This window comes from Oryza sativa, chromosome 12 (genome assembly GCF_034140825.1).
Source record: "Oryza sativa Japonica Group chromosome 12, ASM3414082v1".
Lineage (NCBI taxonomy): Eukaryota > Viridiplantae > Streptophyta > Magnoliopsida > Poales > Poaceae > Oryza > Oryza sativa.
The window spans coordinates 25,921,823-25,937,159 of NC_089046.1; the positions used below are offsets into that span (position 1 = coordinate 25,921,823).

The following is a 15,337-nucleotide window of genomic DNA, read 5'->3' on the forward strand; positions in this document are numbered from 1 at the left end:
CTACTGCCTGAGAGGAGCTCGGTCGTCGCGGCGGCGCCGGTGAGGCCAAGATGGCTGTTGGAGTGTATAAAGTGAATTGCCCGCCTTTCCCTATCAATTTAGACTTTTAGGTGTAACTGGCTGGTGCATACAGCGCAGCGATATCGGCGGCGGTGACGCGGCATCTCCGGCGAAGGAGGTCTACTGCTCGGGATATGCTGGCGGCCTGCAGCAAGAGATCCTCTGCTGGGAGAGCCGCAGAACAGGTACCCTACTCACCTTGTGTTCATTAATTTCTGCATAAAAATATAAATAAAAAGTTATTAACGTGTAATTACTTTAACTAGCATGGTGGCCCGTGCAGATTGCGCGGCTAGCATCAGTATATTTTTCTTATATAATAGCATATATATTTTCTCATTATATTATTCAAATATATTAAAATGACATCATAATTTTAAATTTTGCAATAACTTTACAAAATTACAAATGTGTAATATTCATATTGTATTTTATATACGTGTTAGTTATTAATTATTTTTAATATCAAATTTTAGTTATTTAAAAATTATATATATTCCTATATGGACTCTAGACTCGTCTTTTAATATTTCTTTTTTTTAATTCCTAATTTTCTGTAAATTGTATTTCTATATAGACTTTAAGCTCTTCTTCCAATATTATTTTTTTTATTTCTGAATTTTTATTATTTCTAATTGTATTTCTATGTGGACTCTAAACCCATCTTTCCATATTCTTTAATTTTTAATTTCAAATTTCAGTTACTTCTAAATTGTATTCCTATATTGAATTTAAACTATTCTTCCCATGTTTTTCTTAATTTCGAATTTTAGTTATTTTTAAATTATATTTTTATACGGACTCAAAACTCTACTTTTAGTTTTATTATGTTTATTCCGAATTTTAGTTAGTTTTAAATTCTTCTATACTCTACTTCTAATATTCCTTATTTTTTAATTCCGAATTTCTATTTTTTTTCTTAATTGTATTTCTATATGGACTCTATACTCTACTTCTAATATTCCTTATTTTTAATTCCGAATTTCTATTATTTCCTAATTGAATTTCTATATAGACTCCATACTCTACTTCTAATATTTCTTATTTTTAATTCCGAATTTCAGTTATTTCCTAATTATATTTCTATATGGACTCTAGTCTCCTCTTCTAATATTTCTTATTTTTTAATTCCGAATTTCAACTATTTCTAAATTGTATTTCTATATGGACTCTAGTCTCCTCTTCTAATATTCCTTATTTTTTAATTTCGAATTTCAGCTATTTCTAAATTGTATTTCTATATGGACTCTGCCTTTTTTTTTCTCTGATTAATGTGAGAATTTCTAGACCATGAGAGCAAACGTGGAGGCTCCTTTTTCTATTCCTTTAATAATATAATAGATAGATTGAGTTTTAGTTATTACGAGAAGCAGATTTTAAAGAGTCAACAACAGAATAAACATCAGTACTTAGATGGAAATATCTTTATATATATACGTGGTGATATATAAGTATTAATTTTAATTAATTAAGCTGGTTATTATTAATAAATAATTATATTTTTTTTGGCATGTAGAGACGGCGCGACAAGATCAACGACAAGTTGAGGACGCCGCAGCTAGCGACTAGTGCCCTGCCCCCGTTCTAGCAAGGTAGCCCTCCATTTCATATATTAATCAAATTTATAAAAAATATATTAATAATTTTAATACAAAACAAACATGTTATCATTTATCAAATATATTTAATATTAAAATTAGTAAAATTAATTTGAAATTATAGATGTTGTTAATTTTTTTTATAAATTTAATCAAATCTAAACAATTTTGACTAAGAAGAAAGTTAAATGACTTTTCACATAAAACAGAGAGAATAACTAAATAAATTATTTAATTTACCAGGAATTATATACCACTAATGTTTAAAGAGAGTTACGTTGAACATAATAATGTCGCTGACGCTGGTTGGCATGCTTTGCATGCGTGGGCACGGATGTGACGTGGCACCTTACGTGGCCGGTTTTATTTTCTTCAGACTGACAAGGTGTCCACGCTGGACGGGGTCATGCAACACATCAAGTATCTCCAATACCAACTGCAGGTACTAGCTAGCTGCCTTTTTTTTATATAATACTTCTCTATTTCATATTATAAATTATTTTGATTTTTTTTAAGTTTAATCAATTTTACTGAAAATATATAGCATAAAACAAACATATCATCAAATATATTCAATTGCATTTAATGAAATTAATTTGAGATTATATATGTTATTATCTCCATCCAAAAATGTATGATGTTGGTTAGTTTATTTTTCACTAACTAACGTCATAAAAAAAAAAGGCGATACTAAACAAAGGGACTTCTAATATACTATCTTCATTTTTTAATATATGACATCATTTTACCATTCATCTTACTTAATGATTTTATACACATATTAAATATTATAAGTAATATTTAAAGTTTATTTACTCATAAATCAGGCCAAGGAAAAAAAATATTTCTTAAAAAAGTTTTGAATAAGTAAATGGTCAAACACGATGTAAAAGGAAGTATCATCAGATGATCATCCATAGCCTACGCATACCTAGCTACCGTATTTCGATCCATATTTATATACTCCCTCCTTTTGTAAATTTTTGACGCTGTTGACCTTTTTAAATATGTTTGACCGTTCGTCTTATTCAAAAACTTTTGTGAAATGTGTAAAACTATATATATACATAAAAGTATATTTAACAATAAATCAAATAATAGGAAAATAATTAATAATTACTTAAACTTTTTGAATAAGACAAACGGTCAAACATGTTTAAAAAAGTCAACGGCATCATTGGAGGGAGTATATAGGTGATTTCAAACGGATCAGGCTACGGCGTCATGCCGCGCCCGTTGTGCCTGCCACATGGCGGCCGTGGAGTTGTCTTCGGCTGCATGCCGGCGCCGCCGTCACCGCCGGCGACGGCGACGGCGTCGCCGCTTCACCACCACCCACCATCAGCTCGTCCCGGCGGCGCCGACGATGCCCGCACCATGCCCTCATCATCACCATGGACGCCGCCACGCTTCGTCCCAGCAAAGTCACAAATGATCACACTTAGTATCTACGTATTATATTAATAAGTTTCAGGAGTTTTCGGAGACACGTGAGTTTTCATGAGTATATTAATAAGATGATATGAGTGGTAAGTCATGGGTGTCGACGGGTGATACCCGTAGACCGGATATAGAGGGTATTGAGGTACGTTGGTACAAGGATCTACGTAGTACGACATCAAGCAAACAGAAGATGAAGATTATACTGGTTCAGGCCCCTTAATAGGTAATAGCCCTAATCCAGTTGATGTGGGATTATATGATGGAAAACACAGATTACAAAGGGAACGGTGGAACTCGAGGGATCCGGCGAGATCGTAGTCGAGTTGGTTCGACTAGATCCCTGGCGGTTTGGCTCCTGCAGGCTCCGACTTCGTAGGCTGTGGGGGTTGTGTTGGCTCTGAGATTCGATGCCCTAGGTCCTCCCCGGAGGGTCCCTTTTATATCACAAGTCAGGCGGTTTTCAAGTAGAACTCGGAGACATCAGACCCTACACGATACATTGACGACCCAGTCTTGTCCGAGTAGGACTCTTTTCGTCCGTAAACTCCGTGAAGGGTTTCCTTCCTGTATGCAAAGAGTATCCGTATGCGCGTGGGCATGCTATACCGATATGTGACGTATATCGAAGGGTAAAGGGTATACCTAACCCGTAACCCTGACAATGGGTGCCACCAGCTGATTAAGCGAGTCAACCACGGTTAACTTGCCACGTCAGTAAAAACCGCTCTTTTGAAGATAGAAGAGGCGTTATACAGTTTTAGGGTTGAGGGAGGTTATTCAAGCAGGAAAATGAGTTAAGGGAGACAAAATAGACTTATGCCTATTAATATTTCAATATCCCAACCTACCATGATGAAAATAAGTCTCGACCCATGGGCTTTCAACCCCAGGCCCTGGGCCATGGCCTAGGACGTACGGGCAGGTCTAAGTCCGCCCCTGAAAATGGTTATGTATAAACTGTATAATTAAGTGCATGTACTGATCTGTGTGCTTTAGTATGAATTGATCATCAACCGGTGAGAAAGGTCGAGCAGGGAGAGAGAGAGAAGAGAGAGCGAGAAAAAAAATTACTTCCTCCGAATTAATAATACTTGTCGTTTTGGATAAGAGCACGGTCTCCAAAAAATTTTTGCCTTCACCACCATAGGCTCGTTCGTACAAAGGAGGGGGGGATGGAGTAGCATGGAGAGAGGGCTGAAGCAGGGAGGAGCGGGAGAGAGGGGCGGGTGGGGTACCGCAGCTCCCGCTATATGCACTAAAACAGAATTATGTTTGTAAACATACTCCGTAGTAGAAATCAATCTAGGCCATTGAACTTTTCTAATCCAATAGATCATATCTATTTCGATCTACTACCACATTAAGTACGGTAGCAGAAATATTTTGTATTACTTGCAGTAGAATTCATAAATTCATGGTTAGGATCACTTTCTACTAACGAGAATTATCACTGGTAGTAGGAAACAAAATAGGGATAACTCAAACATAGATTACCAAAGGGGACAAACTTTGCCTTGCGCTGCTGGAGAAAGGGACTTTAGTTTCGATTCACAACAATTTTTAGTCCCGTTTGTACAACCGTGACTAAAAATACCTATTTTTAGTCACAGTTGAAATAACCAAGGACTAAAGACGCATACCAAGTCAAAAAAAAATGTGTTGGATGTGGAATTCGAAATCAAGATATCTCACATTAGCCCTCACGCGTGTTACCATCCCGCCTACTACACACATCTGACTTAAATATGCTTTCTTTTTAAACTAACCCTAGATGTATCTTTAGTCCCAGGACTAAAAATATCTTTAGTCCTGATTGGTGTCACCAACCGAAACTAAAGATCGGTTTTTAGTCCACCATCACCAACCAGGACTAAAGATGGTGGACGAAAAATTGTTCTTTAGTCCTGGTTGATGGGGCCTGATAGCTTTTGAACCATGGTTAAAAATGATTTTTAGTCCCGGTTCCTATTCGAATCGGGACAAATGTGATTTTTGTCATCCGAGCAAAAATCAGTTCTCCTGTAGTGTTATACTATATAACAAATGAAATCATATATATACCCTTTGAAATGAATATTACAAATAAATCTCAGTACAAGCTAGCTAGCTATGGATATAAATATGTGTCTTGATTGGTTTGGACTAGCTTGCTGCAGCTCCACTTCTTTGTCCTTAACTAAATCGTGAAATTATCTAATCTATTGATTCATTTTTGACAATATAAAGAACCACGAACATATATACCTACAGATTAGTCAACTTCTTCATATATATTACTCTTTTTATTGTTTTTTTGACGTTAGTCAGTTCAAACGTCAAACATTTTTGCAAGAAACAAAGGAGTAGTACAACCCTACGCATACATATACCTCTAGATCTACTAGTGCTCATGCACTTTTTTACTCAGTACAATAAATTAACTAATTATACACTTGAGGTTCTAGTTGATGGAATCCAAAAATTAATTAACAATATAACACTCTTCGCATGTGTCATCATGAGGAAGAGTAAGAAGGCTCTCAAAATAAAATGGTTAATTCTCCTATAGTAACTTCAATTTTGACAACGAATAATCCCCGGTTTGAAGCATGCATGATTTGGCTGATTTTGTTTCTCTCTTGCAGGCGTGTTTGTTATGGCATCCCTGAAAAGAAAAAAGAGCCAAGTAATTAAGGAACACAACAATACATAAAATATGTACTAGTTCTTGGATTAATTTAAGTATATGCTCACTAATTAATTTCTACACATACCAATTACAATTTCTTGCACAGGCTGCTGCTACTGCTCTTGCTAATTCTGCCGCCGCCGCTGGATCCATGTCGACGAGCTGCAACGCCGGGAGCGGGGGCCGGCGGCCGTCCGTACAGTGTCGCCGCCGCCGGCGGCGGCAGCAGCACCGCCGGGTAGGGAGGGTAAGGGAGCATAGCTCCGAATGGCACCATCGCCGGAGGGCCGGGCGGCGGCGCCGCCCCTGGAGGAGGAGCAGCAAGAACCATCCCTGGATGCATCGGCATCGTGACCGGCGGCGGCGGTGGCGGTGGATGCATGTACGACTGCGGGTGCACGGCGGCGGGGTACAGCAGCGCCGGCGGCGAGCCGACGACGGACATGGCCTTGAGCTGGTGCTGCAGCGACTTCATGTACTGGATTGTCTGGTCCAGCGTCGACGCCTGGTTGGACTGAAATTTATGGACGCATCCATCCATCCATCGCCATGGATGCCGGCCGTGTCAGTGATGATCGAAGCACACATATAATTTATTTGTTTTTGGAAACTTATATGACATGTACTCCCTCCGTTTTTTAATAGATGACACCATTGATTTTTTTCTTACATGTTTGACCATTCGTCTTATTCAAAAATTTTATATAAATATATATATAAGATATAAATCACATTTAAAGTACTATAAATGATAAAATAACTCATAATAAAATAAATTATAATTATGTAAATTTTTTGAATCAAATGAATGGTCAAACATTTGAGAAAAAGTTAACGGCGTCATCTATTTTAAAAAACTGAGGTAGTAGTACTAGAAATTATTAATTGATCGATTCTGATTCAGAGAATGCACGCACGCATGCAGCAGCATGCGACAAATTCTTCAGTTAAGTCATTTAGTTTGTCCACTCACGATGCATGACGACACACATCGATATCCTATTGATTAATTATTTTTAATAATCTGTTCGTAATTAATTTCATTTGCTATTCTAATTTCAATTAAATTAAATCGCATGACAAGATAAATAAAATAGTTAAATTCTACCTATACAAGTCAAAATAAAAAAAATCCATTATCCAAAAAACAAGTTGAAACAAATTAAAATCTAAATACGTGTATGTTCACAGCCATATTTTTATCTCTTCTTTTCAAATCTAAACCTGCAAATTTGTGTAATGATATATGCATATATTGATCTATATATGTTCTTAAAATGTTTTAAAAATTTTCATAACTATCTCGCTGCAATGAAATAAAAAACAAACAACAGGACATCATTTACCAAAAAAAAACAGTAAATTACTGAAAGTTTTTACCGCTGACTGACCTTATCGCATCCGGGGACGAGACGCTGCAGCGTCCTGAACCTCTCAGTTATCTTGAACCTCCGCCTCTGCAGATGCATCCAGAAATTTCGATCAATTAAACTAGATGGATGGATGGATGCATGCAAGAGTTCATATTAGTATATATGGACACATGAAATTTAGTGAAGAGTTCATCGATCGAATCCCCACTTTTTCTGTAAGGTTGTGAGCTCCTGCAGCCGCGTGGTGATGCTTGCTTGCTTTTTCCTGCCGCTGATGACGCCTTCTTCTTCTTCCTCTCGCCGGAGTCGTCGCTTGTTTCATCCTGTGATACATGCATGACGATCAGGCTCATCAGAGATTCAGAGTGATCAGCTCCAGAATTAATGTACAGAGATCAGCTGAGAGATATGGTTCACTAATCAGCTTATTAATCAAGTACTTCATCCGTTTCACACTGTATGTCGTTTGATATTTTTCTTAGTCAAATTTCTTTATTTTTGATTAAGCTTATAAAATATTAGCAACATTTACAACACAAAATAGTTTCATTACATTTAACATTGAATATATTTTGATAATAAGTTTGTTTTGCATTGAAAATATTATTAGTATATTTTTTATAAATTTGATTAAATTTAAAGAAGTTTAATTTTATTAAAAAAATCAAACGACTTATAATATGAAGCGGAGGAAGTAACTAATAAGCGAGATAAAGGGTTGGTTCGAAGAGAAATTAATTAACTATCGATATTATCGAATTGTTTACGCACCAGACAGTTCACCCAAAAGTTTAAGCAAATTTAAAAGGACACGAATTTAAATTTAAACTTTGAGGGGCTACACTCGATCCTATAATTTTTCAGTTAGATATTAATTAGGGAAAGTAATTTCATTTCTTAAGGAGATAAGTAGTCATGAAAAAATTACTCTGTAGATGATTTACTCCGATCATCTTCAATCATATCACAGTCACATATATATACCGACCTGTCTAAATTAATTAATGGAATTATTACACGCACCTTATTCATCGTCGTCGTTGGCGATGCCGCCGCCGGCATTTTCTCCATCTGTTTCTTCTCCGGCGCCGGTGCGGCTCGCCGGTCATCCTGAGCCTCCGGCGACCGCCACCCGCCGCCGGCGACTTCGTGGCCACTGACGATCGGATAGAGCCACGCTGCCATCTCTTCCTCCGATGGAGGAGCAGCAGCAGCAGCTGGGAGATGATGATCATCAACTAGTGGCTGCTCCGGCAGTAACGTCGTCGTCGTCGTCCCCATCGCCGGCGGCGGCGGCGACAGGCGGTGGTAGGAAACCGGCGGCGGCGGCTGGTCGAAGCTGCTGGCTCCTCCTCCTCCTCCTCCTTGCCACATCAACTCGAAGAGATCTTCACTGCTTCTGTACATGAGAAAGACGTAGATATATATGCATGCATCAACGGCTTGAGTGACACGTAGAGTTGGATAACATATATATGCTTTGCTGATCCCATGCATATGCAACTAGTATATATAGTAGTAGGACATCTCATGACCATCAATTTGTTGTTGAACATCTCATTCTTGCGTTAATTTGTTCCTAATTACTGTATAATTCATGACCAGTTCAAAATGCACATATACAATACCACATATATATATGTGTCACATTCATTGTAGGAATATTTATACGATCAGACAAAACACCAATTCGTAGTTTTTTTTTTCGTGAACGCACATCAATTTGTAGTATTAATTTTGATCGATTTCAGACAATCAAATTTCCAAGATTTTGAACAAAATATATGCACTATATATACAAATCAAGGGAGGCGAAATTTCTCTTCCTGTAGAATTAATTTCATGCTCATATAGTACTGTTATTAATTTTGAAAGTAAATTAAATGCTCATATATATAGTTGGAGCAAGAAGCACTAATAGTGTACAAGATATATATATATGCTTTGTGCATGATACATCAATAATATATACATACTGCCTTTTTAGTTCTACCCAACTATATACATGTATGCTAGCTTGCGATGCAATAAATGAGTGACAGAAGTAGATATAGCTGCCATACGTGTAGTAGTCAAATTCACGCAGCATATAGGAGAAATCCTCGTTCTCCATGGCGGCGGCGGCGGCGATTGCGGCGGTTTGGCCGGAGTCGTCGTCGGAGAAGAACCCAGATGCTTCTGGATCTTGGCGATTCATGAATGCCATGTGTGTGAAAACTGCACTACGTACTAATTAAGCAGCTTAACTTGGTCTCTAGCTAGCTTGTAAACACCAATGCAATGGCGCCCTATAGCTCTCCCTATATATACTGCGAGACCTGCACACCAGTGGATGCTTGTGTTCATACTAGCTACTCCCTCCGTCCCAAAATATAAGAAGTTTTAGGATTGGACACGGTTATTAAGAAAGTAGGTAGAAGTGAGTAGTGGATGGTTGTGATTAGATGAGTAGTGGAGGTAGGTGGGAAAAGTGAATGGTGGAGAGTTGTGATTGGTTGTGAAAAGAATGTTGGTGAAGAAGTTGTTATATTTTAGGACAAATCCTGAGAGCTAAAAGTTGTTATATTTTGGGACGGAGGGAGTAGCTGCCACTAATGTTAAATTAGTGTTTATTTGGCAGAACTTAAACTTCTAAATTTAAGGTCTGGAGTAAAGTTGTGGACCAATCTAAACCCAGCACTATATCTTTAGTCGTTTTGTGAGAACATTTTAGCATCTGGCATTCTTCTTTTAGATGAAGCTAAAACTGTTTGTCAGGGTTTAGATCACCTCTGAAAGTTAGAACTCTGCCAAACAGGGTGAAAGAGAGAGAGATTTTTTTTTGGTAAGAGATCGATCGAGAGAGAGAGAGAGAGATGTTAATTTGTCGTAGATAGATGATATCTGATGGATAGATCGATGCATGGAGGATGCAATGCATGTAGCACAAGGTAGCAAAGGGTTTGAAAGGTCGCCGGAGATATGAGAGCTGAGAGGAAGACGACGACGAGTGCTCCATGCACGCCCATGCGTTATTCACCTGACTCTTACGCAACCCAAGCTAATACCTCTAGTGCATTGTATTATACATATATACGCTAGCTAGCTTGTATCTAGATACCAAGCATGCAGGTCTACTTTGACCGGATATATTGTTTGTTACTCTCTTCGTCTCAAAATATATAACTTAGAATCGGATGAGATATTTCTAATTAATACTATAAATCTGGACATGCTACTTGTATTAAATCCATTATTGCATGTACCATTCTGATCCTATCCGTTTAGTAAGGCGGTATATACATCTCAGTTAGCTAGCCCCTTAGGATTAGGGATGAAAACGGAGCGGATACGGACGGATAATACTCATACCATATTCGTTTTCATATTTTTTGCCGGATACGGAAACGAATATAGATAGCTCGAATACGGAAACAAATACGGACTATCTCGAATACGAATAAGAATCGAATATGATCGGACACGAATACGGAAACAAATTTTTCTCGGAACACGAAAACCAATTCAACTTCTAATAGAAACAAATATCAACATATATATTTAGATCATTTTATATAAAATATAGTATAATTTATAAATATTTTTAAAATTTTAAATAATATTAATAATGTGGACTAGTGTTAAGAGATGAACTACTATTAAAATCTAAAAAGGTATATTGAAGGTCATAGAGTTATAAAGAAATGGGGTATGTCTTGTGGCTTCTGCGGATATCCGAATAGCACTGTTCACCGGATATCCGAATTATTATCCGTATCCGACGGAAACCCTGATACCATATTCGTATTCGTATCCGAGAGAAAATATCCGTATTCGTATCCGTATCCGAACTATCCGAGAATTATCCGATCCGAGAGGTATCCGTATTCGTTTTTATCCGGAGCGGACGGAAACTATCCGCTCCGGTTTCATCCCTACTTAGGATGGGACAATACAGTACGTGTGATGTCATCTCTCCATGTGTGTTTGATTCTAGGAAACAAATGTTAATTAATTACTGGTTTTAATTTTACGTTTTGTGATTACCGATCATAATGGGGTGGTATATTAAATTAAGAGTTATACTCTCTCCGTCTCATTTTAAGTGTAGCCATGATTTTCCGTGCATAACTTTGACTGTCCGTCTTATTTAAAAAGTTTTTGAAAAAATTTAAAAACTTAAGTCACGTATAAAGTACTTCATGTAGTTTTATCATCTCATAACAATAAAAATACTAAATAAATAAGACGGACATTCAAAGTTAGACATGGAAACTTATATTTGTATTTAAAATGAGACGGAGGGAGTAAGTTCATGCAAAGTATGGTACCTCTTCATTAATTATCGCAACTAGTGGTACTCCCTCCAAACAGAAGTACTTGTCGTTTCTGACCGTGCAAATGACTTTGCACCTAGTCTTTTTATTTTTCCGATGATAAAATAGACAGATAATTTTAACCGGAGGGAGTAATTAAGAGGTATATATATACCTCTTAATTAATACTACCACCGTTCCAAAAATAAAACTTTATTTCTAATTATCTATCTTATACACATCAATACAAAGCCGGAAGACTAGAATGCTTTCCACTTTTTTAAAGTAATTAATACTACCTCTGTGTTCCAAAAAAAATACTTTACTTTTTAATACTTACATATCTCGCACACACCAATACAAAGCCAAAAGATATAATGCTTTTCACTTTGTTAAATTCCAATGCATTTATCTCATGCCTTTTGAAACTTTACTGTATATATTTGTTTTCCACTTTCTCAAACTCTAAAGTTAAAGTCTTTGTGGGACAAGTGAGTGGGTAGAGATGAAGTCTTCTTGCATTGGAAGGAGTAGCTATCTATCATGTAGCCATTGTACACAATCCAAAATCACTAGTAATTTATATCTTGGGCTGATCTTGACAAACGAATTATGTCTCGGTGTCTGTTAGATGTCATATTGACGGCTCCCGCGCATACATAGTTGTGGTATATAATTTTGGTCGAACTGCACTATGGGCCAACTAATTTGTTGTGAATTATTTTCTACTTACTTCATCCATAAATATAAGGATTATGACTTCATTCATAAATATAAATATAAGGATTCTGACTATGAAGCGTACCTACTTGTTGCCAGGATCAATCACTTATATATATTTATGGACGGAGGTAATATCTTTTAATTAGCGGAGATTTTTCCACATAACTTTTTCATAATTTTGCACAAGCTGTATTTTCAAATAGAGTAAATTTGGAAAAAAAAAACTCAATCGTAGAGACAAGTGAGAAATGTGGGGCGTGGGCCCACATGTCAATCCCAAGTGAGATGGTATGGGCCCACATGTCAATCGCACGTGAGATGGTATTTTTCAACTCCATGATTTTTGCGCTGGAACAAAGCAAATTAGCCCCTTTTTAAAAAAAATGGAATTGGATTTGGTATATAAAATTCTTAACTTTCTAGCTATTTTCATAGATACAATTGTTGTATCAATCTTCAACGTTATAATCTAGAGTTCTGAACCTATCACAATTTAATGGTGTAAATCTTTCACTCTTTCTTCCACTCATTGCCTTGGTAATTATTTCTGTACCTCCAAAATGAACATGCATGCATGAGCTCCCTCAATCTTCAAGCTAGCTTCTTTTAATAATACTTCCTCCGTCACAATAAAAACCAACCTTGTAATATTATGTCCAGATTCATTATGTCAAATTCAATTTTAGATTGGTTTTTATTGGAACGGAGGGAGTATGGCAGAAGATATTTAACAACATAGTAGAATATGATTGTTACTTATTCGAACCAACTCATTCATGACCAATCGGAACTGTCTTCGTTTTACTTTCTTGCATGATTTGCCTGTAATTAATCTTCCTTTAATGATGTATACAATTTAGTTACCTAGAGCGATATCTTTTAAAAACAACATTTCGTTGGCTAGCTTATCCATGCATGGTGAACGTTTGCTTAAATCCCATCACATGACCGCATGTGCGTCGATCGACGGCCCATATCGATATATCGTCGATATCCATCGAACAGGTCCGATCGATATACTCCCGCCGTTTGATATTATACGAATCGTTTGACTTTTCTTTTAGTCAAAATTCTTTACATTTGATTAAGTTTAAAGAATAAATTAGTAACATCTACAATACCATATTAGTTCTATTAAATTTAACATAGAATATATTTTAATAATATATTTATTTTGTATTAAAAATGTTAGTATATTTTTATACAAGCTTAGTCAAATTTAAATAAGTTTGACTAAGAAAAAAATTAAACGACTTATATAAAGTTGTTCACCAGTACATCAGCAACTTATATATGGTATTATGTTCTAGATTGTTCCAAATATACATAATTTTGCGTGCAGCAGCAGCTGCGCCGTACAGTACAATACACTAGTGTGTTACGTGTACAACATAATAACGTGTACAGTGTATTGTCTATGTATGTACGTGCCTAGCTAGCTAGCTAAGCTAGCATAAGTACATGCTATGTGTGTCGAGAGAGGATGCATGTATATCAGCATATGTAAATATCTTGATCGATCGAACGTGCATGGACGTTCTACGTGCGTGTATGAGCATAGTAGACACTACAGAACCTGGTATTCATCTTTAACCGGTTATTTTGTAACGGCTCAATGTATAGAGAATAGCCTAATTGGCTAGCTAAGGCTGTGTTAGGTTTCTTGGAGCAGTGAAACCTCACCTGATTCAAATTAAGTACTACTAGAACTTGGCATATATAGCTACCTGCTTGTATTCACGGCTAATTATTCTTGCAATAGTATACGCCATATCGATCTATAGAGAAATATATATTCGTGGTGACTTCGTCGATCTCAAGATATGACGACCTGGTCTTTTAAAGGTACTCATAGATATATGATGTACGAGTGTGCATTTATCAAAGGTACTCATAGATATATGATGTACGAGTGTGCGTTTACATTAGTGAGTGCATGTGCTATAGATAATTAGTTTAATCATATCAGTAACGATTGTTTATCGACAGTTCAAGATTGAACCGTTATAGATGATGTGTCTCTAATATGGTGAGTTTTTCTATAACTCATATAGGAAGGTACTATTGCACTCTCCTTTTAAGTTCTTATAATGTTCTAAGTTCCGCACCATAATCTAAAACTGATCATGTCATCTGCAATAGAAGAAAAAACAAAGGTTATATTGCCGATGTTGACACAAGCTGAGAAATGGAGTATTAGGTAAGGGACTCGTCATCCAGTCATATGTTTTTTTTTTTGACGGAGGGGATATATATTTAGATATTTATATAGCTAGTTTGTCCTTGATATTTTATTTTAGTATTGTGGTGTGGGCTCAGAAAAATCGTTGTTGAAATGGTGTACTGCCTTTATTTCAAATGATTTGTCATTTTAGTTTTATATCCTAATTCTCAGTTTCAAATTACTTATTATTCTAATTTTATCCTGAGTCAGATATTTATATATTTAATCATAAATTTGTGAAAATTAATTCATACACTTGTTAATATTACAAGATTGATGTTTATCAATTCACCAAAATAATTAAACTTTCTCGTAATATGTAATTCATCCGTTGTTAACAAATTTCTACAAATCAATATTCAGAGATAGAGATATTTAACTTAGGATAAATCTGAATGACAAGTAATCTGTGACTAATCTGAAACAGGTGGAAGACATAGTTCAGAAAGAATGATTTTTTTTCTTAAAACCACAAAGGCTAGCTGTGACTGTGATAAAGCCAGCCCATATGTGTGTGCATGCTCTCCCCGTAGGATCCTTTATTTCCTTACGGTTTCAATATTTCTTTTGAAGAAAAGGTCATGCTGATCCGCTAGCTAGTAGCTAGCCCGTTCAAATTCAACTTCGATCTTGTGTAGATTTTTTTTTTACCACTACCCACGCAACACCACACTCACATCCACAAATGTGTCCCTTGACACATATTCTAAAAGACGAAAACCAGCAGCACATATGCCTGATCTCACTAAAATCATGTTGAAAGTATACCTACATATACGTAATATTCATTGGTACCATGATCTGAATCCTGATGAGTAGATTCATGCACCCACGACTCCACCACTACACCGCTGGTGCTCCCCCAATCTTGTTTAGGTTGATGACTTAATTTCTTGGTTTTTAATTAATCATTTAAATTCTTGGGTTGATATATTGTTCTCTTATCCTAGCTC

At 36.4% G+C, this 15,337-nt stretch overlaps 2 protein-coding genes across 2 annotated transcripts; both read right to left on the reverse strand.

Moving 5' to 3' along the window:
* Nucleotides 1-5,350: 5,350 nt before the first annotated feature.
* On the reverse strand, nucleotides 5,351-12,114 carry LOC112936058 (uncharacterized). Its single transcript, XM_066306161.1, has 6 exons — nucleotides 9,206-12,114; nucleotides 8,166-8,541; nucleotides 7,351-7,465; nucleotides 7,161-7,226; nucleotides 5,855-6,283; nucleotides 5,351-5,745 (listed from the first exon to the last, which is right to left on the reverse strand). The coding sequence occupies exons 1-4, from the start codon at nucleotides 9,346-9,348 to the stop codon at nucleotides 7,204-7,206; spliced, it is 657 nt and encodes a 218-aa protein (XP_066162258.1). The 5' UTR covers nucleotides 9,349-12,114; the 3' UTR covers nucleotides 5,351-5,745; nucleotides 5,855-6,283; nucleotides 7,161-7,203.
* LOC9267151 (uncharacterized) lies at nucleotides 5,858-6,310 on the reverse strand. Its single transcript, XM_026021819.1, has one exon. The coding sequence runs from the start codon at nucleotides 6,308-6,310 to the stop codon at nucleotides 5,858-5,860; it is 453 nt and encodes a 150-aa protein (XP_025877604.1).
* Nucleotides 12,115-15,337: the final 3,223 nt, after the last annotated feature.

Excerpts from the sequence above, each read along its gene's own strand:
- LOC112936058 (XM_066306161.1), bottom strand. The coding sequence starts at position 9,348 with ATGGCATTCATGAATCGCCAAGATCCAGAAGCATCTGGGTTCTTCTCC. Across the intron at positions 7,466-8,165 it reads CAACGACGACGATGAATAAG|GATGAAACAAGCGACGACTC; the intron begins GTGCGTGTAATA and ends CATGTATCACAG. Across the intron at positions 7,227-7,350 it reads CTCACAACCTTACAGAAAAA|AGGCGGAGGTTCAAGATAAC; the intron begins GTGGGGATTCGA and ends ATGCATCTGCAG.
- LOC9267151 (XM_026021819.1), bottom strand. The coding sequence starts at position 6,310 with ATGGATGGATGCGTCCATAAATTTCAGTCCAACCAGGCGTCGACGCTG.